Source organism: Thamnophis sirtalis, unplaced genomic scaffold, assembly GCF_051295495.1.
Source record: "Thamnophis sirtalis isolate CommonGarterSnake01/CBP01778 unplaced genomic scaffold, rThaSir2_p1.2 scaffold_2, whole genome shotgun sequence".
NCBI lineage: Eukaryota > Metazoa > Chordata > Lepidosauria > Squamata > Natricidae > Thamnophis > Thamnophis sirtalis.
Window position 1 is genome coordinate 70,445,694 of NW_028261382.1, and position 19,503 is coordinate 70,465,196.

General features: G+C 51.8%; 2 protein-coding genes across 5 annotated transcripts in view; one reads left to right on the forward strand and one right to left on the reverse strand.

Moving 5' to 3' along the window:
- The first annotated feature begins 495 nt into the window (after positions 1-495).
- Positions 496-1,887, forward strand: PBDC1 (polysaccharide biosynthesis domain containing 1). Its single transcript, XM_014058427.2, has 6 exons — positions 496-605; positions 705-770; positions 865-924; positions 1,026-1,166; positions 1,263-1,374; positions 1,470-1,887. Exons 1-6 carry the CDS (start codon positions 576-578, stop codon positions 1,586-1,588), a joined length of 528 nt encoding a protein of 175 aa, XP_013913902.2. The 5' UTR covers positions 496-575; the 3' UTR covers positions 1,589-1,887.
- Positions 1,888-2,017: 130 nt separating this feature from the next.
- Positions 2,018-19,503, reverse strand: part of XPO7 (exportin 7) — a 55,256-nt gene continuing 37,770 nt past the window's right edge. For all 4 annotated transcript variants that reach the window (XM_087706009.1, XM_087706008.1, XM_087706007.1 and 1 more), the window contains 14 exons: positions 19,285-19,358; positions 18,829-18,975; positions 17,798-17,855; positions 16,378-16,486; positions 15,959-16,065; positions 15,519-15,607; positions 14,968-15,075; positions 14,306-14,388; positions 13,505-13,719; positions 12,313-12,451; positions 11,071-11,231; positions 4,089-4,187; positions 3,874-4,001; positions 2,018-3,138 (listed from right to left, as the gene is read on the reverse strand). In XM_087706009.1, coding sequence (XP_087562135.1) covers positions 3,045-3,138; positions 3,874-4,001; positions 4,089-4,187; positions 11,071-11,231; positions 12,313-12,451; positions 13,505-13,719; positions 14,306-14,388; positions 14,968-15,075; positions 15,519-15,607; positions 15,959-16,065; positions 16,378-16,486; positions 17,798-17,855; positions 18,829-18,975; positions 19,285-19,358 — 1,611 coding nt within the window. In that variant the 3' untranslated portion in view covers positions 2,018-3,044. The remainder of the gene's footprint in view (positions 3,139-3,873; positions 4,002-4,088; positions 4,188-11,070; positions 11,232-12,312; positions 12,452-13,504; positions 13,720-14,305; positions 14,389-14,967; positions 15,076-15,518; positions 15,608-15,958; positions 16,066-16,377; positions 16,487-17,797; positions 17,856-18,828; positions 18,976-19,284; positions 19,359-19,503) is intronic.

Sequence of the window (19,503 nt, forward strand, 5' to 3'; positions counted from 1 at the left end):
TAACTGTTCTTCATAGGTTTTAGTCTCCAGGCCTTTAATCATCTTAGTTGCTCTTCTTTCTCTCTCACACAGAGAAGAGGGGATTAAATCAGTCTCCAAGGCACCTGAGGGCAAGAGGTGAACTTTGTTAAAGAGAGAGCAGACCTAGAAGGACAGACAAATGTTCCAACAGGCAGAACAATGAGTCAGTTGGGCAGGTCAGCCCTGGAAGTTGAGGGTTCTCCGTGGCTGAAGTTTTCCAAGAAGAGACCGAAGAACTATTGGAGGGGGAAGGAAGGGAGACCCCGGGGAGTCCCTCTCCCGGGTGCCTCTTCTGCTTCTTTCTGCCTCCCCATCATCAAGCCCCGCAGGGACCACCGGAGGCTCCGCTTCCAGGAAGTATTTACATCAGACTCTATTCTTGGCCGCCGAGAGGAGCTTCAACCTGGATGCCTCGTTTCCTCCCGCCACGGGAGGCCGGTGCGGCGCTTTGGCCTCAGGAGGGCCGGGGGTTTCAGGCAGGCGGGGCCTCGGCGGGGCGGGCGGCCGCTCCCCTTCCGGCGCCGCCTCCTCCTCCCGAGAGCTGCCAAGCCGGCATGGCGATGGCGGGGAGTGCGGGGGCGCTGGTGAGCGGGGCGGTCGGGGCCTGGGGGCTGCGGGTGGTCGGGGGGGGGCTGCGGTCGGTCGGGGGCGCCTGACCGCCTCTCTGTCCTCTCCCCGCACAGGGCGCCCGGGAAGCGGCCGAAGCGGCCCACGCGCTCTCGCTGCCGGCCGAGGCCTTCGGGAACGACGTGAGTGCCGGGCGGGCGAAGGGGCGGGCGGGGGGCGGCAGCTGGGTCTGGGCGCTGACGGCTCTCCTTCCGTCTCTTTCTCTCCCACCGGAAGCCGCGGCTGGAGGCGGCCTGGGCCGAGCGAGCCTTCCAACACGCCCACGTCTACTTCCACGTGAGTCCCGGCGGGGGAGGGGCAGAGCGGAGGGAGGGGGGTCCCGGGCAGCGGGTGTTGGGGTTCCGGCGCCTCCGCTGACCCTCCCGGCTGCCTCGCAGCTGCTGTCGGCCGCTGACCCCGCGGGCCTCAGGCTCACCCGGGCCGACGACCGGATCTACGCGGCCTTCCGGCGGAGCTTCCCCGACCTGCGCGTCGACCTGCTGGACGTGGAGGCGCTCAAGTCGGAGCCGGCCAAAGAGGTGGGGGGGCCTCAGAGGGGAGGGGGGTCGCCGGGGAGGGTCCGGCCGTGGCTGGGGGTCTCACCGGTCCTCCCCCTCTTCTCCCCCCCCCCGCAGAAGTGGCGCCCCTTCTGCCTGCAGTTCGAGGGGGCGGTGGAGGACTTTAACCTGGGGACCCTCCTGCGTCTCGACTGCCGCCGCGGCTACTCGGAGGAGAACTCCGTGCTGGGTGAGCGCCGGGCGGGAAGGGTGGGCGGGGACTCGGCGGAGGGGGGGTTTCCGTGACGCCCCCTCGTCACCTGCCTCTCCTCCTCCTCCCCGCAGCGCCGCGCATCCAGTTCCTGGCCATCGAGATCGCGCGCAACCGCGAGGGCTGCAACGGCGCCGTCTACCGCCGAGCGGGCGCTCCAGAAGCCGAGCCTGACCTGGCCGGACCCCGCTGAGAGCCTCGCCCTACCGGACGGGAAGCGAGCGAAGTGGGGTGGGGCATCCGGAGTCCCCCCTCCGTGGGTGGCCTAGAACTTGGGGGGGGGGAGGCTGGGCGCCATGCGTTGGGGGAGAGGAGGGGCCTGCTTTGGGGAGCTGCCCCTGCGCAGCGTCTCTCCCCCGAGGGGCGCTGGGAGGGCTGAGAAGCCTGTGACCCCCTCCCCCTTCCTCCAGTTTGCCTTTGCCTTTGTATGGCTGCCTGTGGCAGGGGGGGCTCCCTCTTGGCTAGTGAAGAAGATGAAGCCTTCCAGATGAACCTCGGTGTCCCTTTGTTTTTCTTTGGAAAGAGGGAGCCTCATTTGTGTCCCGCAGGGCTCCTCCTCCGTTGGGGCCCCTGCCTCTTGCCCCCCTGAAGACGCTCCGGCCTCAGTGCACAGTGCACACAGTTCAGTAGAAACCACTTTAATTTATTTGCAGCCACAATGCTTACACTGTATGCAGCAAACATCGGTACAAATCATTCAGCAACCTGGTCACAGAAAAAGGACCCAGCACACAATCGCCAGAGGAAATGATTCTCCCCTCCCCCCAACCAAGGGATGCTGTTTGGGAAGAGAAACCAGGGTTACAATTTGACCTGGGCTTGGGGGACACAAAACTAGCAGCAAAAGGGCCGGGTGGGGGACAAGGGAAATCCCCCTCCCCTCTTCTTTCCCCTCAATTTAATATCGAACAAAGGTCCCCACCACTTTAGTGGGAGAGAAATTTGTCTGGAGGGGGCACTTTGTGGGAGAGGAGCTGCCCACCGTTCCCAGAGCTAGAAGAGGCTCTGTGAACAGGAGCGCAATGAGGCTGCTGCTGCTCCCGCCAGAGAGCCAAGTCCTCCCATCTCCCAAGATAGTGTGTGTGTGTAGGAAGGGCAGGAATGGGGCATGGCTTTGAGCTCCTAATGAGGGAAGGTGAGGAGGGACGGCCTAAGTTGAAGGGGTAGATAAGAAAAATATACATTTGGAATTTTACACTTGTGCCTCTACACTAGTTACGAAATATAACTCTGTACTCTCAACCCTCCCCCACCCCCACCCCGCTTGCCCAGTCATGTGGCAGGTAGCTGGGAGACTCTTCACTCGCACCCCACCCTTGCTCTAGCATTGGTGCACTATGTAAAAATTTCAGTCACACTTTTTTTTAAACTTGAGTCAATATAAACCTTGTTCAAAATGTTATGAAAAAATGTACATGTTTATACAAGGCAGGCTGTGGCAGGACACAGGGTTCCTCTGACATTCACGTAGGGAGGTGCCAGTTGGGCTTCCCCGAGGAAAAAAACCCTCGCCGAATGAACCTTTTACGCCCCCCTCCCTTCCTGCAGCCTAAGCCCCAAGGAGGACTAGCAGGGATCGGAAACACCCTTGTGTCTTTCCATCGGAAAAGTTAACCTCCTCGGCCCAGAGAGCAGCTCCTGGCGAGACGTCAGCTCATCATGTCGTTGCTGTTTACCCCATAGGTGGAATTTTTCATGGAATCGTTCACTTCTCGACGAAACGCAGAAAGATTCTGTGTAAACCTGGCAAAAGAAACCGGTGTTAGGATGGGGGCAGACAGACTGGCCTTTTGGCCCAACAGCTGGATGGCATCGGACGGAGCTGTGCTCATTCTCGGGGGGAATCGCATGAGAATCGGCCCAATCCAACTTTGGGCAAAAGCTGAGTTTTCTCAGGCTCTGAATTACAGCTTTGAAAACATGGCTGCAAATGAGGGGCAAACCTGATATTCCTTCAGCTGCTCCCCATTTTTCTGTTTTCTTGGAAATGGGTTTTGAACACAAGCAACGTGGTAAGCTACTTTTATAACTTTGGAAAGAAACCAAATGGTTTTCTTCGCCCCAGAGAGCGAAGGCTTCTGAAAGGATAACTCTCCTGCAGGATTCAACTGGGGGGCAGTGACATTTCTTGTCTTCTTCTGAGTGGGAAAAGTTATGGGGAATGGCTGCACCAGGCTGGGTGGGCTACTCAAAGGAGAGGATGATCCTCTGAGCCAGAGAACCATATTTGGGTGGCGGCCTTTTATCCTTTTGAGAGAGGATCTGCACCCTCGGCACAGTATTTCTCGCAGTGGGTCAGAAGAGATGGTGGAGCCACCCTGACAGGCTGCGCCTGGTCCTGGTCCTACTGGGCAACCCCCCTCTCTCTCCTGGAGTTTGGGTGCTAAGCGATCCCACGGTGGTATGTCTTCAGAATGAAACTAATAAGAACGTTGGGCTTCGGCTGGTCTGCTGGCTGCATTTTGTGAAGATACTGACCTATCACGATTCTTTGTCAGCAAATTGCGCTCAATGCCTTCCATGAGATTTTCAAAGCAGAGGTGCATAGCCTGTTGCTTCTCGGGGGGCTGGCTGTTTACTATGCTATTCCTTAAATCTGAAAAATACTGCAAAGGAAAAGTTCACACTGTAAGCTACCCAGGATAATGTGCCAGCCCACAAGTAACACTACGCCCCAATCTACTACGCCTTACCTTTTCATTGAGAAGTATCAAGCCAAGCAGAGGCCGGGACATGGACCACTGGTTCCTGCAGTCTTCAAATATGATGATATTCAACACTGTGGAGAGCATCTAGAAGGAACAAGCACAATCCAGTCAACTGCACAGGTCTACCGAGCTGAGGCACTGCTGGGGATTATGGGGAAACGGGGAAGGAAAAGTGGGCGAGACACAGGACAGCTAATCTAATGAACAACAGTTGGGTCAGGTGGGAAGAGGTTTGTGGGGAAGCAATTCAAAATATTCAAAGAAGCATTTAATCCCTACAAATAAGTGTGAGAAATTGGGAGCAGGGACTGAGAATGCCTCATCTAACTAAGAGAAGGGCTAGGGGCAACATGGGAGCAGTCTTCCAATATCTGAGTGGTTTCCAGAGAAAGACGCACCAAGGTCACTTTCTCCACAGGTCCAACGGATAAGAAAATAGCAAGAGCACTTATATACCACTCTACACCCCTCTCTAAGCTGTTTACATGGTCAGCCTATGGCCCCCAACAGTCTGGCTCCTCGTTTTACTGACCTTGGAAGAATGGAAGGCTGAGTCAATATTAGTAAGTACTTAGTAAGTAAATAGCAAGAGTTCCACTGATTGTGATTATTCTATGACTTTTCACTCTATGTAGACCACATGGGCTACAGGTCTTAAAATGATGGGTGCACTGGATCACCTCATTTGCAAACTAGAGAATTTGTATGCTGACCAGGAAGCAATGGCTACAACAGACTATAGAGTAACTGCTTCAAACGAAGAACGATCGTTGCGCTGCGAGGGTAATCCAAGCATGGGTTAACTTTGTCCATTAGCCTAGAGACTGAGTTATGCAAATTGATGGCCACGCCTCCTCTGACTGGACTGGTTCAGTTTTGTAGGAAGGATCAGCTGATTCGAGAGAAGCAAAAGGAAGTCTAGAAGTCAAGGTGTCAGGATGTCATAGGAAAACATGGAAGTCCAGGCCGAGAACAGCTGAAACCAAGGGCGGGTTTGGAGTCCCCTCCCAGCGCACATAGAAGGACCGTTCAGGTAAGTCAACGGTTGTTCCCCTGTGCGCTGCTTGGGGAATCCAAGCATGGGACATGCCAAAGCAATAGATTTCATGGGAGGGAGCGAGGCTGGTCTGGTGCCGTAGCCGAAGAATCTACCCTTTGCAGCACGCGCCGTCCGAAGGATGCCTCAGCCGAGGCATAAATGTCCACCTTGTAGTGGCTGATAAAGGGTGACAGCGATGACCAGGTCGCTGCCCTGCAGATCCAGGCCGCCGTCGTGGCAGCACTCCTGGTACAATGGGGAGTGATGTGACTGAGAACCAGCCGGGACTGACAGTCGTAGGCGAGGGCAATACACGCCTTCAACCAGCGGCCAATGGTATGCGATGATGCCTTTTGGCCCATGGTGGCAGGTTAGAAAGACACGAACAGGGCCTCCGTCCTTCTGAACGACGCTGTGTGTCACACATAGTGGCGAAGTGAACGACGAACATCAAGATGATGCCAACGCCGTTCTCGGGGGTGAGATGGCCATAGACAGAAATCTGGGAGAGTGATCTCTTGTGACCTGTGGAACTACGAGTTGACTTTTGGAAGAAAGGTTGGGTCCAAACGTAGTACAACCCTGCTCGGATGGAAAATGCAGAGGTCATCCTGGACGGAGTGTGCTGCTAACTCGGACACACACCTGGCCCATGTGATGGCTACTAAAAAGATAATCTTAAGAGTCAGTAACCTGAGGGAGATGGTCCAAATAGGCTCGAATGGAACCGCTGTAAGGGCATTGAGTACTAGGGAGCGGTCCCAGGTGGGGTAGGGATGAACGATAGGCTGACTAAGGTTCGCTGCTCCTTCAGGAAGGCCCGCACCCTCGGGTATTGAGATAGCGGGTGGCCCCGCCCACTGCCACTTACGGTAGACAGCTCCAATTTGACGGGGGAGCGTGTTAGGTGTTAGCCCTTTGTCCATGCCCATCTGTAGGAAGTCCAATACCTGTGGTATGGTTGCCCCTGTTGGGTCCGCACCTGTTGCTCAATACCATCTGCAGAAGGCATGGCAGGTAGTCTTGTAGATGTGGGTTGTTGATGGGTGGTGAGCCGCCTGGATCATGGAGATGACCTTATCAGAAAAATGCTGCTGACTCAGGATTGCCCGCTCACGTGCTAGATGGCTAACTGTAACAACTGAAGATTCAGGTGGACGAGAGCTTCTTGGGAGTCTGAAATTCTCCATGGGCGTGAGATGGACAGACGCCCGCATACCAGGGGCGCTGTGGCCACATCAGTGCGACCAGCAGCACCTCCACCCATTCTGCCAGAATCTTCTGGATGACCAGCTGCACAATTGGCAGAGGCGGGAAGGCATAAAGAAGGCTCTCCAGCCAAGGGTTGCGGAGGGCGTCGGTGTCTTCCGCCCCTGGTACCTGGAGTAAAATCACAGCAGGTGTGTGTTGTCGGGTTGAGTGAACAGGTCCACCTGCGGGTGACCGAAACAGTGGGACAGTTCTCGGAACAGGCTGGGTGCAAGCGCCACTTCGCCTGATCCACCGTGGCCCTGCTCAACCAGTCTGCTTGGACGTTCGCAGTGCCCGATAAGTGTTCCGCTCAGACTGACAACAGATGGTTCTCCGCCCAGTAGTGCAGATGTTCTGCTTCTATCATCAGGAATTTGGACCTCATGCCCCCTTGGCAGTTGACATGCACCTTGGAGGCCACGTTGTTGGTGAGTATCAACACATGGTTGGATGTGACCAGGTCTCGAAACTCTCGGAGGGCTAGGCAGATAGCCCATAGCTCCAGCCAATTGATGCTGTTGCTCAGCTCCTGGACAGTCCAACGACCCTGCATCAATCAGTTCAGGGCATGGCCCCCCAACCCGAATTGGCTCACATCTGTTGTAACAACAATCTGCTCCAGTTCCTTGAAGAGGCATCCCTTGAGGGTGCGGGACGACATCCACCAACGGAGCGACAGAGACACCTTGGTCGGTAAGCGACCCCTGGCCTGAGAGTGACCGGTGTGAGCCCTTTGGAATGGGAGGAGATACCACTGCAGTGGTCGTGCATGAAACCTTGCCCAAGGAACAACATCTATGCAAGATATCTTCCCTAGAAGTTGGGACAATGTCACGAGGGAAGGTGACCTCTGATTGAGCACTTGACTCACCAGGGACCACAGGCTCTGCTGTCTCTCTCTTGAGAGAGACACCATCCAAGTCTCCGAAGTGATGACCGCCCCGAGATGCAGAAGAGACGTGGTCGGGTGCAGGTGGCTGTTTGGAAAGTTCAGTACAAATCCGTGATCCTGCAGGGTGTCGATCGTCAGCTGTAGATCGCGACAAGCCTGGGCCCGGGAAGACGATAAGACTAAGATGTTGTCTAGATAACAATTCTAGATAACAATTGACTCTTACGGGAACTGACCTCAGGGAGGCTGCGATCACTGCTAGCAGTTTGGTGAAGATCCACGGGGCCGATGATAGGCCGAATGGTAAGGCACGGTACTGGAAATGACGCCCCGTGAAGTGGAAGCGCAGAAATCTTCGATGGGCCGGATGTATTGGCACATGTAAGTATGCCTCCTTGATGTCGATGGAGGTGAGGAGATTGCCTTGGTGAATGCTCACTAGAATACTCTTGATTGCATTTTGAATTTTTGGTACTTGAGGTAGAAATTGAGCCCGCCATCCTCCCGAGGCCTTGGGAACTAGGAAGAATATTGAGTAGAAACCTAGACCCTCCTGCCCCCTTGGCACCTGTTCTATTGCTCTGATGGAAATGAGATGCTGGATTTCCATGTCCATCAGGCGCCGCTTTACTTGGCACCTGGGCACTGGGCATTTGATGAAACGTCTCATGGGAATGGCCAGGAACTCCAGAGTGAGGCCCAGCCTCACAGTCTGAAGAGCCCAGGGGTCTGAGGTTGTGGTTTTCCATTGGCGGATGAAGGTGGTTAAGCGCCCGCCAATAGGGCCAACCTCGAGCGAGTCACTGGTACCTACAAAAGGACCAGTTTTTGGCGCCATGAAAGGGCCGCCGAGTCTGGGCCTGTTGCTGGTTCCTACTTCTGTCCCTAGTATTGGCTCTGTCCTGAAACCTGTCCTGGGACTGAGAAAAGAATCTATTAGATAGAGGGGTGTAGGGGCGGGAGGAGTACCCTGACTCCCCAATACGAAAGGGCTGCCTGTGTTGCCTCCGATCCGTGCGCCTAGCGGTCGAAGGAAGTACCTTTCGCTTGTCCCTCATTTCAATCAGTATAGGATCCAGCGCTCCTCCGAATAGGGAACCGTCCTTGAAGGGGGTGGAGACAAGGCGCCATTTGGATCGTATGTCCGCCTGCCAATAGCATAGCCATAACAGGCGACGAGAAGCTATGTTGGATGCCACAGCTCAGGACGCAAACTTGGCCGCATTGAGCGTGGCATCCGAAGAGAATTCTAAGGTCGCCACCAGTTTGACCACATCCTGATAAAGGCGCAAGTACTCTGGACCAAACCTTTCCTGTAGTTGTCTTAACCAAACTAAGGAAGTTCTATTGAAGAACGAGGCCACCGTAGCGGCACCCAATGCCCAGGGAGCCGCCTGGAGCATTTTGCAAATAACGAGCTCCGGCTTGCAGTCCTCAGCCTTCAATCCCTCCGAAATCTCAGATGGAATGAGGGCCGGGGAAGCCAAGGCCGCTATCAGCGGGTGGGAAACAGTGGGAAACTGCAAAATGGTGTCCAATTCCGGAGTGGAAGCATAAAGCTTCCTATCACCATTGCTAGTGGGCGAGACTGCAGTGGGCTGGGACCATTGTTTTTGGATTACGTCCAGAAACAATTTGGGTGATGGAATAGCCTCTTGTGCTTGTATTTGTTCAGTGAACAAGTGCTTCGTGGGATCAAGGCCCACCTCAATACTGGCCTGGGTGGTTTCTCCCCGCAAATTGGAGGTGGCCTTGGCTTTGTAAAGAAGAGATTTGAATAGGGCTTGTTTGAAAAGGCCTGAGAAGGAACTTTATCCTGAACCAGATCTTCATCACCCGATAATTCCAAATCCAAAATCTCACCTTCCTCCCCTAAAACAGACCCCTCGCTGTAGCTGGAAGGCAAGGGAGAAGGGGGATCAGCCTCAGAGGTGGATAAATCTCTGGCAGAAATCAAATTCCTAGAGTGTTGACTCCTAAGCTGTAATTCTGCATCCACTCCCCTAGATATGGCAGTGGCAATATGTCCTGAGCCAAGGGGAGAGGTCAAATTCTGAAGTATCCTCTGGTCTGCTGCCAGCAGCCGTGGGAGTAAAGGTGGCTGAGGCCCCTGAACAGGAGGAGGCCGGGCCTGGGCTGGGCTCAGAAGATCAGGCGAGCCTTGAAGGCCTGAGTCAGGTCCTGCAGTTGTGAGATTCTGAGGGAGAGGGAGGTCTCGGGACCGATCTTGAATTCCAGTTAGGCTGAAGGTAGAAGGCCCTTCAGGCAGCAGGATGGGAGGTGGCCTGGGGGCTGAGGGACCCCTAGACCCATTCTTGGTCTTACTGGTGCGCTTAGCGGCCCTGGCAGGAGCCACTGAGGTGGCATGGGATCTCGTCCTACCCACTCTAGATGAGGCCCCAGTGGCATCAGAGGACAACTGAGGAGAGGTGGAAGCCCTAGCTCTGCCCCCAGTAATAGAATGATCCGCCATGTAAACTAGGTTGAAAGGGCTCAAGCTCACGTTCACTGACCAACAGTGGAGGGAAGGAGATTCAGATCGGTGAGGTACAAAGACTGCCACCAGAATGGAGAACGTCTGCTTCGTATCTTGCCAGCGACCGCAGCTGCAGCTTCCAGAGGCTCTCGAGGTTGAGGTAATACAGAGAACCCAGCCATATGGTGATGGGGCTCCGCGTGTCACCAGGCAACCTCGCGGGGAGATGGACAGCGGCTAGAGCGGGCGGCGCGGGGGCAGCGAACTGATCCCCAACCGCGGCAAGACAAAACGAAGGCGGCGAACCGACCTTCCCACAAAGAACAACGGCACGCCGTCGCCTCCAATAAAGAGGTTCCCTGGCCCCAAAGGCTCCGGGAATGCTAAAATGCCACTTCAAATGAAGAGAAAACGAACCTATTTGTAGAGATATTTACCGCTCCGCGAAAGGAGCTCAAGCTGGTGAAGAGAATCCAAGCTGAATAATAATAATGATGAAGTTGTCTAGTAACCCAGAGAGAATAATTTTGCATCTCTTTAGGCTGGACTGAGTTAAAAAAGTGAACCAGTGCAGTCAGAGGAGGTGTGGCCAGCAATTTGCATAACTCAGTCTCAAGGCTAATGGACAAAGTTAACCCATGCTTGGATTCCCCAAGCAGCGCACAGGAAAAGAGTGCATTCTGCTACCTATTCCACAGATATGTGAAATGTATTTTGAGAAAAGCTAGATTGAAAGGAAAAAAAAATGAAATTAAGATTGTTGGAAGAAATATTCTGAGGAATGTTGCAAGGTGCGAGGAATCTCCCGATCACAACAGATGGTTGTGGAAGTTGGGCTACTGATAGGATGAACAGAGAAGAATTGAGCCCTTTGAACTGAAGAAAGGGGAGTGTCTTGAACTGCCAGAAGAACAAATAGTTGGAATAAAGCCACACAACCCACTGGAAACATTAAAAACCCTTGGAACGCGGAGGTTGGCGCCTCCAATGAAGGTCATCCTGAAAGGAGACACTGATTGCTGGGCACTGTCATTGAGACCAGGGACATGTGCTTGCAAGCAGTTAGTGACAGGCGACCTGTTGGCCTCTGGGCCGGAAGAGTCAAAGGCAACTCAGCCTTTTCTCAAACAATATTGAAAATGAGGAGATGAAGAGTTCTGCAGTCGTTTCCTGGGGCAGAAGAATCGCTTCTTGTGACCCGTGTGTGTAAATATTCCGGCCAAGGGTTTTAGGCTTACTCAACTAAAGGGCTAGGACCCTGGAGCCGACTTCAGAAACACCCCCTTAGTCCTGCCCTCCTTGTCCTGACCTGTTGAATCATCTCAGGGTGCTGCTGCATGATGTGGAGGAACCGGTCGCTTTCCTGGGTCAATGGGGCAGGCCTTTTTTTGGTGCTGCGCGACAGCTGCTTGAAGAGATAAGTGACAATGTGGTCTAAGCAGGAGCAGCATCCAGTGCAAACCATGGTATCTGCCAGGAAAAAAGAAGGGGCAAAGAGGAATGAAGCCAGAGTTAGATCAGGTCAAAACTTCCTGTTCAATGAGCTGCATTATCTCCTTGGCCAGCAAAAGCAGCCTCAGGCCGACCACGCAAGCTGTGACCATCTTCTTCTCTTGGCAGAATTTCTCAAAGCCTTCCAGTCGTGGGATGGATCGGATGCTTTGCTCATAACTTAAGGCAAAGCATTCCTTGTCTTGAATTTCATCGTACACACAGATACATTTGTCAAGAGATATATATCTATATCTATCTATCTATCTATCTATCTATATATCTATCTATATCTATCTATATCTATCTATATCTATCTATCTATCTATCTATCTATCTATCTATCTATCTATCTATCTATCTATCTATCTATCTCTATCTAGATATAGATAGATAGATAGATAGATAGATGATAGATAGATAGATAGATAGATAGATAGATAGATAGATAGATAGATAGATAGATAGATATAGATATATATGACTCTTTGAGAGCAACCCAGAAGTGAATTGGTCTCGGTTGTTGTGGAATTCTCATTAAAACGTTTCTATGATCAAATCTGGCAAGGCCATCATGCAGAATCAGGGATGGCTCTACCAGCTGAAAACCCACCCAGATGATCAGGGTAAAGCCCTACTCCTGAAGGGCTGATGATCAGCCATTTGAGGCTGCTAAATCCTCCTGAGAAAGCGAATGTAGGGAGCCAATTTCATTGTATTTATTTTGTACAATGATAATAAAGATTATACTAAAGATCCAATCGCTTGGGATCGCTCAGTCACCCACTTTGCTCACGAGAGATTAAAGAAATGGCTGTCTTTCCCGAAGGCCGATCTTTATGCCAAAATGAGGCACCAAAGCAGGAACTACGAGGGAATTAAGGAAAGATTTAGATGTTCTACTAGGTATTGTATCTAAGCCGGGTAGAGTTGGCATCTACATCGCTTTGATGCTGCTGGAAAACAACAAAACCACAGGGAACGCTGAGAGATTTTCGCAGCCCTTCCTCAGCTCTCAAGAGCAGCCCTCAAACTTCCCCATAACAGTTGCTGCACTCACCTAGTGCTGTGAGACCTTCTGAAATGGAAGACAGAATATACATGATTACATGTGGCTCCAGGCTAGCTATAAAATTCATGTGATCTTGAGTAAGAACTTCCAGTAACGAATAGTAGGACTGGCTGAGTTTAGGGTAATCCTGAAAAAAGATAAATTAAACAAAGAAATCAGGGGAGCTTTCAAAGGAGTTTTGTGGGCCCAGAATGTGTGACTTAGGTTTGGAGACCATTCAGACATATTACCCCACCCCCCCACCTCCAAGCAATCTCTGTTTCGGAAGCAGTGATTTTCAAAACTTTTTTACTTTTATGACCAGTGAAGATACAGCTTCCAATTTATTGGCCAATTATCTGTAGATAGTGTAACCATTCTTTAGATGAATGCCTAGACCAGAGAGGCAGAGCTGTTATGGTGCCAGACCCTCATCTGACTACTCAGTGCTATTTTATATACTGCATATTCCTGTGGCTTTATATCACGTGACTGTTCAATGCAGAACTCTGTCAATCTCATTATTAAAGGTTTTGACAATAGTTTGGACAGCTAAAGTAGCAGTTGTGGCTAGGGGAGCCTTTGTGCAATTTCGTGTTGTATGCCAGTTGTGCCCTTTCCTGGACCATGAATTCCTGCGCTCAGTCACTCAGGCTCGGTCAGTCTTGGTTCTTTTTACTGACCTCGGAAGGCTGGGAGGCTGAGTCAACCTGGAGCCTGGTGAGACTTAAACTGCCAAACGGCAGTCAGCAGAAGTATCCTGCAATATTGCACTCTAATCCCTGTGCCACCATGGCTCTTTCTTGCAAACCATTTTTTGGAAGAAGGGAGGATGAGAAACCAACCCTCTGCCTTGCCTTTGATCTTATACCCCGAGTGGTCCATCATCAGGGCAAAGGGCGAATGGGATGGAATCAGGCTCCATCCCTCAGCCAGGCAAGCAGCTACTTTCACGAACAGCAACCTCATGCCAGAATAGGTAAAGATCCCTGTGTGGCCCAGCTGTCATCCCATTATGAGTGAGGCCAAATTATGATGCCATAATCAGGTAAGAGTTCGGAGTTCAATACACACACGCATGTACACGTTCTCAGCTGTGAAGGCCACTTGGAGCAGCCTCAGAGCTGAACAATCCCAGAAAGGTCAAAGGTGGAAGAGGAGGAGGGTTTGGGTGGGGACAGGAGCCGCTCTGCAGTCTTACCAGCAAGTCGCTGTGTGGGATGGAGAGCAGCAGCTTGATGAAAGTCTGCAAGGCATTGTCGAGGGCATCATCCCCATAGAGGCGGAAGACACCGAAATTGACGTAGCTGCCACTCAGGGCGGCTTTTAGCATGGAGAAGCAGATGGAAACCCCTTTGAGCTTCAAGGCATAGACCTGATCTTTCGGAACTTCCCCCAAAGTCAGGATACGGTTTCCTGCAAAAAAACAAGCGCAGGTACCTCAAAAACATTCCTCTCTCCACAGAGAGCTTCCTTGTGCGGCTCCTGGAAAAAATGGAGGTTGAAAAGCCAAGGGCCGGTCTTCAGGGAACGTGGCTGGAGCCACAAAATAGCTGCATTTGGTCGAGTGTCATCAAAGCCACGTCGCCGAGGCACAGGGGCAAATAGCAATAGTGCTTAGACTTTACAACTCAGTAGTTTACAAATGCCAGCATGTTCCCCGCAACAATCTGAGTCGTCATTTGACTGACCTTGGAAGGATGGAAGGCTGAGCCAACCTTGAGCCCGTCAGGATTGAACTCCTGGCGGTGGGCAGAGTCAATGCTGCCTTCTAAGCCTTGTAGCACCTCAGCAAAGCAAAGGCCCAGTTCTACTAAACTAGGAAAGGCTTAGCTGCCTTTCCCCTTTGCTGTTGGAGACCTTTCCAAAACAGGTGCGCTTTGGGAAGAGAATTGCGCAGACTGCCCCCCTGCCCATCCAGAGCCCTGGCAGCAAGCGGGCCTGGGCGAAGCTTCCTTCCAATCTGACCCAGCCCAACGGCCCTGAAGGGAAAGATACCCACCGTAGGTAGTTATCATTTTACTTGTTTCCCGGAAGAGCAGGATGCCGTTGGGGGAGGAGACATCAAACTGCAGCCTCTGGGACCTGAAAGCAAGGGAGGGAGAGGGGGGCCTTGGCTGAGATGCACCCTCTGAGCAGGCAGCCCGAGCCCCGAATTCTGAACAAGGGCTCCTTGTGGAGAAGCTTCAGGCCTCGGCGGACTTTTAGCATTCTTTTGAACAGCCTTCCATCGCCTTTAGTGGCTGTTCCCACCTCCCTTACTGAATGCTGTAAACAAAGGAAGGTCTCCGGCTGCCTTCCCCTCACCACGGAGGAAGGGTTCAGGAAAGGTCACTGCCTTTGTAGACTCTGCCATGGAACCTGCCTGAGGCCCAGGCCTCGTAGGCCCCAGCCTTGCCCCCGTTTGGGCTGCTCCTGTCTGCACTCCTGTCTTTATGGGCTCCAAAGTAGTTTTACTACCTGGTAGAAGCCTAGTAGTTCTTTAGAAACTGTCTAAAGGTGCTGGAAATGCATCCCAGCCCTTTCAAGTAAGATCAATATTTATGTTTTCTAGAGTGAATAATTACAGCTTTTGCTCCTCATCCCACCTCTCTCCTCTCCTGGCCCTCCCTGTAGGGCAGCTTTCCTTCAGGCGCCCAAGGAGGCCGCTTGGAGTCCACTTACCTGTTGTGCACCAGCTCAGCCATCAGTTTGAGCACAGGGGTGGTGCAGGCCGGGTCATGGTACCAGAGCTCAACGGCCCGCTGCAAGATTGGCATGTAGGCCGGGTAGCTGTAAGGCTGAAGCTAAGGACCACCTGACTACTTCCAGAATCAACTCAGACATTCATTCTTCAGGGCAGAATAGCCAAGATTGCCTGATCACTGCAAAGCTGACCACCACGGACTCAGTTGGCAGATAAAGGACTTGAAGAAAAGACAAATGATCTACTGGGTCACTTCAGATAAGCGTCAATATGTGCTAAGCCTCCTCCTGCCAAATCTACATTATTTCTGCCACCTGCTCATAAATGCTAGAAGCAGAATTCTACGGATCAGGTGCCAGCTATGTTGGACAGGCTGCCTTTTTGACCAGCCCTGGGAAATCCCAGCATAGCATTGGCAGGCGAGGTACTGTCGTCCCTTGGTCCTCCGAGAGAACGGAGCTATTCCAGAATCCGGTCCTCAGCCTTATCCCCATTCCAGGAAGCCGACAGGCACAAGAGTCAAGGATACATCCACTCGAAGAGCATCATGAAACTAGTCTTGGCATTGAAGGCAAAGGCAATGCCCCTCAGGTCCCTCACAAGGCCCACCAGCGTCCTCTGGAGGAGGGTAAAGAGGCCCTGCTTCATCTCCTCTGCGTCACAATCTCCCTCCAAGCCCACACTGTTGGCTGATCCAAGGAGAACCCTCCCCATCCCACTTATTTCAAAGAATGGCTTCCTCGGGGATCATGGGGGTGGCCTTCTGGACTGCCATATGGACTGGGAGGAAGAACCAGATATCCAGACCGCTCCTGCCCTGTGGGCGTTTAGGGAGACCCTGGCCCAAACATTTTGGACTTCAAGCCTAACAGAAGAGGGGAACTGTCCTCTTTTGAGTCTGGAAGGTTCCAGGTGGCCTTCATCTGACCCACAAAGAGGTTGATCCAAAAGGGAAGCTTTCTGCCCTACCTTTGCCTCCGGCTCATTGAAGGTGTTGGTGCTGAACATCTGGGCCACCGTTTCAAAGGCAGCAGTGAGGGGTAACATGAATTGCTCATACTGATCTTCATCCTCCCCTGGAAGAAAGACGGAAAAACAGTCACTTTCAACAATCCTCTGCTTTGGGATCCAGACTAAACACCTAGATTATTTTTAGATCCATATGGTAAACCTTTGGATGCTTTGATCCTCCAGGAGATCCAGAGCTACACTTGCAATGGACAATATTTGGAGCAAGGTAACCAGGTGAACAGTTTTCTTTCTGAATAATTACGCTTTATAGAGAGTGGGTGGATTAAACTGTTCCAGTCTAGTTAATTAGGATTAGAATGACAAAGAACTCAGGGGTGGGGAGATGCGTTCGGGAGCACAGGAATGGGTTGCAGTACCGAGGTCCACCATGAGGAGGCGCCCAAGTGCCGTATAGAAAGTAGTCCGACATCTCATATCACTCAGGTTGGATTGATTGTTAATACCCAGGAAGGAAAAGTGCTCACTCTGTTGAAGAACAAAAATCATATTATTAATGAGGTCTAATTGTTCAGGCACAGAAACAAGATGCATCCTTGGCATATGGGCACCATGGAAAGGCCGGTCGCAAGGGCCTTCCTTCCTTGCCCTTGTATTTGCCAAGAAACTACCATCATTGCAAACTGGGGCGTTTTCCCTCCTCTGGGTAGAATCCAATCCAATGCAGGTCACTGAATCTGCTCTGAAACAACTAAGTTCTTTCATGTTTCACAATGGATGGAAACTAACCAAGGAAGGAAGCAATCTGGAACTAAGGAGTTAGGGCAGTCAACCCATGGAACAGAAGTGGCCTTCAGTGGCTGTGAGTGCTCTGTCACTGGAGGCTTTCAAAGAGACCGGCAGATCATTTGCCTGAGATGATACAGAGTCTCCTTCTCAAGCAGGGAGTTGGTCAAATGACCTTTCCATGCTGGAAAGCTTTAACAACTAGAGTATGAATGGCACACGGTCAACTACAATGGAATGGGCAGAATGTCAACAGGGTAGCATCATGTGTCCTTCTTGCTAAGGTCCATCAAGAAAACTTTCAACTTGTCAGAGCCTTCTGCTCCGTGGCCAGACCGCTGCGGGAAAGCCTTGCTAGAAGACACAAGGCTTTGTTTTGTCCAAGAAGGGCAGGATTGGTAGGACTATTCTCTGGGATAATTTGCATAGCAAAATCTGCGTTTCATTTCATTTCATTTATTGAATTTATAGGCCGCCCAATCCCATAGGACTCCGGGCGGCTTACAGAAATGAGAAATATAGAAAAGGGGTTAAAACAATAAGACACAACAAGATTAAGAAACAACACAACATACATCCAGTCTAAGCAGGGCTGGACCTCAATCAAGAGGTCAACAGCCCCAGGCCTGCCGGAAAAGCCAGGTTTTAATAGCTTTACGGAAGGCCATGAGAGTGGGTAGGGTCCGGATCTCTGGGGGTAGCTCATTCCATTTCAATCTGCTTCCCAATGTAGCTGGAGCTTCAGTCCTTGTCTCCTCTTTAAGAAAAGAGGAATCGGGCTCTTGGTCTGAGCTCCAAGCTTGGGAACTTGGCTGCAAACATTTCGTCACCATTCGAGGAGATCTCGTCAGTGCACTTTGAATTGTGCTCGTCTGTCAGAGCACTGGCCTTTAAATACCTGTTTATGCGATGCCAATTAGTGTGGATGTTATTTCTTTGGCTACTTCTGAGTCATAGTCTGAAAAGAGGAATCCTTCACAGGAGACCCTCTGCTGATAGTATTTGGAAGGCACACCGCCGATAAGGATTGACAAAAAGACTTTGACAACTAACCGTGTGATTGTTCAGCATGAACTGCACAGCGCTCAGTTTCACCAGTTTCCTAACACTGCTGTAGGTAAAAGTGAGGTTAAGGAAACAACAAGACATTGGCCTGGTTAGAAAATGTCATAGGCATAACACGAAGGTAGTTCTCACACTAAATCATATTTCCCCTCCCACGACAGCTAAGAAACCTATCATGCAGCGGTGGGTACAGATGTTAGGTCAACAAGCCCTCCAACAGACTGCCACTGGATCAGCCAAACGGTGTAGTGGGGAACCAAAATATCAGAAGGATATCGCCTGATCTCTCCCTTCCTCCAGGTGTAGGTGTATGAAAAAGTTTAGGCATCCCTGGTGGAATTGCATCCACTACTCTTTTCTTAATTCTGAATCTGTAAACACTTGGTACATAAACAATACACAGGCATGCAAATTGGCAGGTGGAGCTCACTTTTAACTTGCAGTTTCTGTTTACTAAGGAATCTACTGAAACATAGTTTGACCAGAGATGGCTAATGCTGCAAATGTTTGTCTGCAACTATCTGCTTGGACAGGTAGCCTTCCCTTAACAATGGTAACTGGACACAGCAATGGCCACAACCACAAGAACCATCTTAAGTCCCCTCCTGCAGCACCATCGTTACCATCCACCTTGCGAGATGGTCCAGCAGGAAGCTGGCCCAGACCAAGGAATTCCACTTTACTGGGAGGTTCCAGGAACAGATTCTTGCTGGTCTGATTTCTGCCCTGTCACCTTTACAGCCCATGAAACTAGGAAGAGCTGAAGCCTTTTCTCTGACCCGGCTGGGTTCTTCCTGCTGTCTCCTAGGTCATTGCGGTGCCTGCCAGTGGTCGCTGAATGAGGACTACTGACTATCATATAGGGTTCCCTAATTGTGGTCATCACTGCTGAGACTACTGGAGAGGACCAGTTAATAATTTGGTAAAGGAACGGAATAGCCCTATGAGAAACAGGAGTGATGGGGCAGCAGAAGAGCTTTTGAGGGGAGCGATCGGCTTCCGCCCAGTTCTGGCCTCACCAGGGGGAGAACCCAGGGTGCCTGGAGCGCCCGTCCGAGACCAGGGAGGCCGGCAGAAAAGGATATCCAATGGAGAGATCATTGAGAAGCTGCAACGTCTTAGAGGTGATGGGTTCACACCGTCCCCAGTACTTCAAGTTAGTGATTCTGCAGGGAGAGGAAATGCACACCATCCAGTGGCTGCTGCTTCCTCCTCCTCAGGCCTTTCGTCCTCCCAGAGTCCCCGTCAGCAGAAAGAGAGGCTGGGGTGGAACCACTCATCTCTGCTGTCCTGAAGCTGCGGGGTCCAGGGTTTGGAGGGGGAGCTGCCTCTAGGACCAACTACTTGCAGCCAGAGCAGACTGCCAGCCCACAGCGGGGTCTTCCCGCAGAGCAAACCATCCCAGGCAGAAACCTTCCACACAGACCCAGGCTGCAGGCTGCGGCCAATGCTCCGGGGACAGCAGGAGGACTTACATTTTTCCTATGAAGACGCTCAGCACCATGGTCTCATCGTTCAGCCCCAAGACTTCTGAGAGCCGGCGATACAGCTAGGAGTGGAAAACCGATTTCAGCTCAGGTGGCTCTTGTGAGTTCACTTTCAGCCCTGAGCTAGGTTTCTATAAGGATCCCAGTGCCACTTTGCTTCTGAAGGGGGCAGTCAGAGCGGCCGGCAAAACGTTAGGAAGTCTGTTC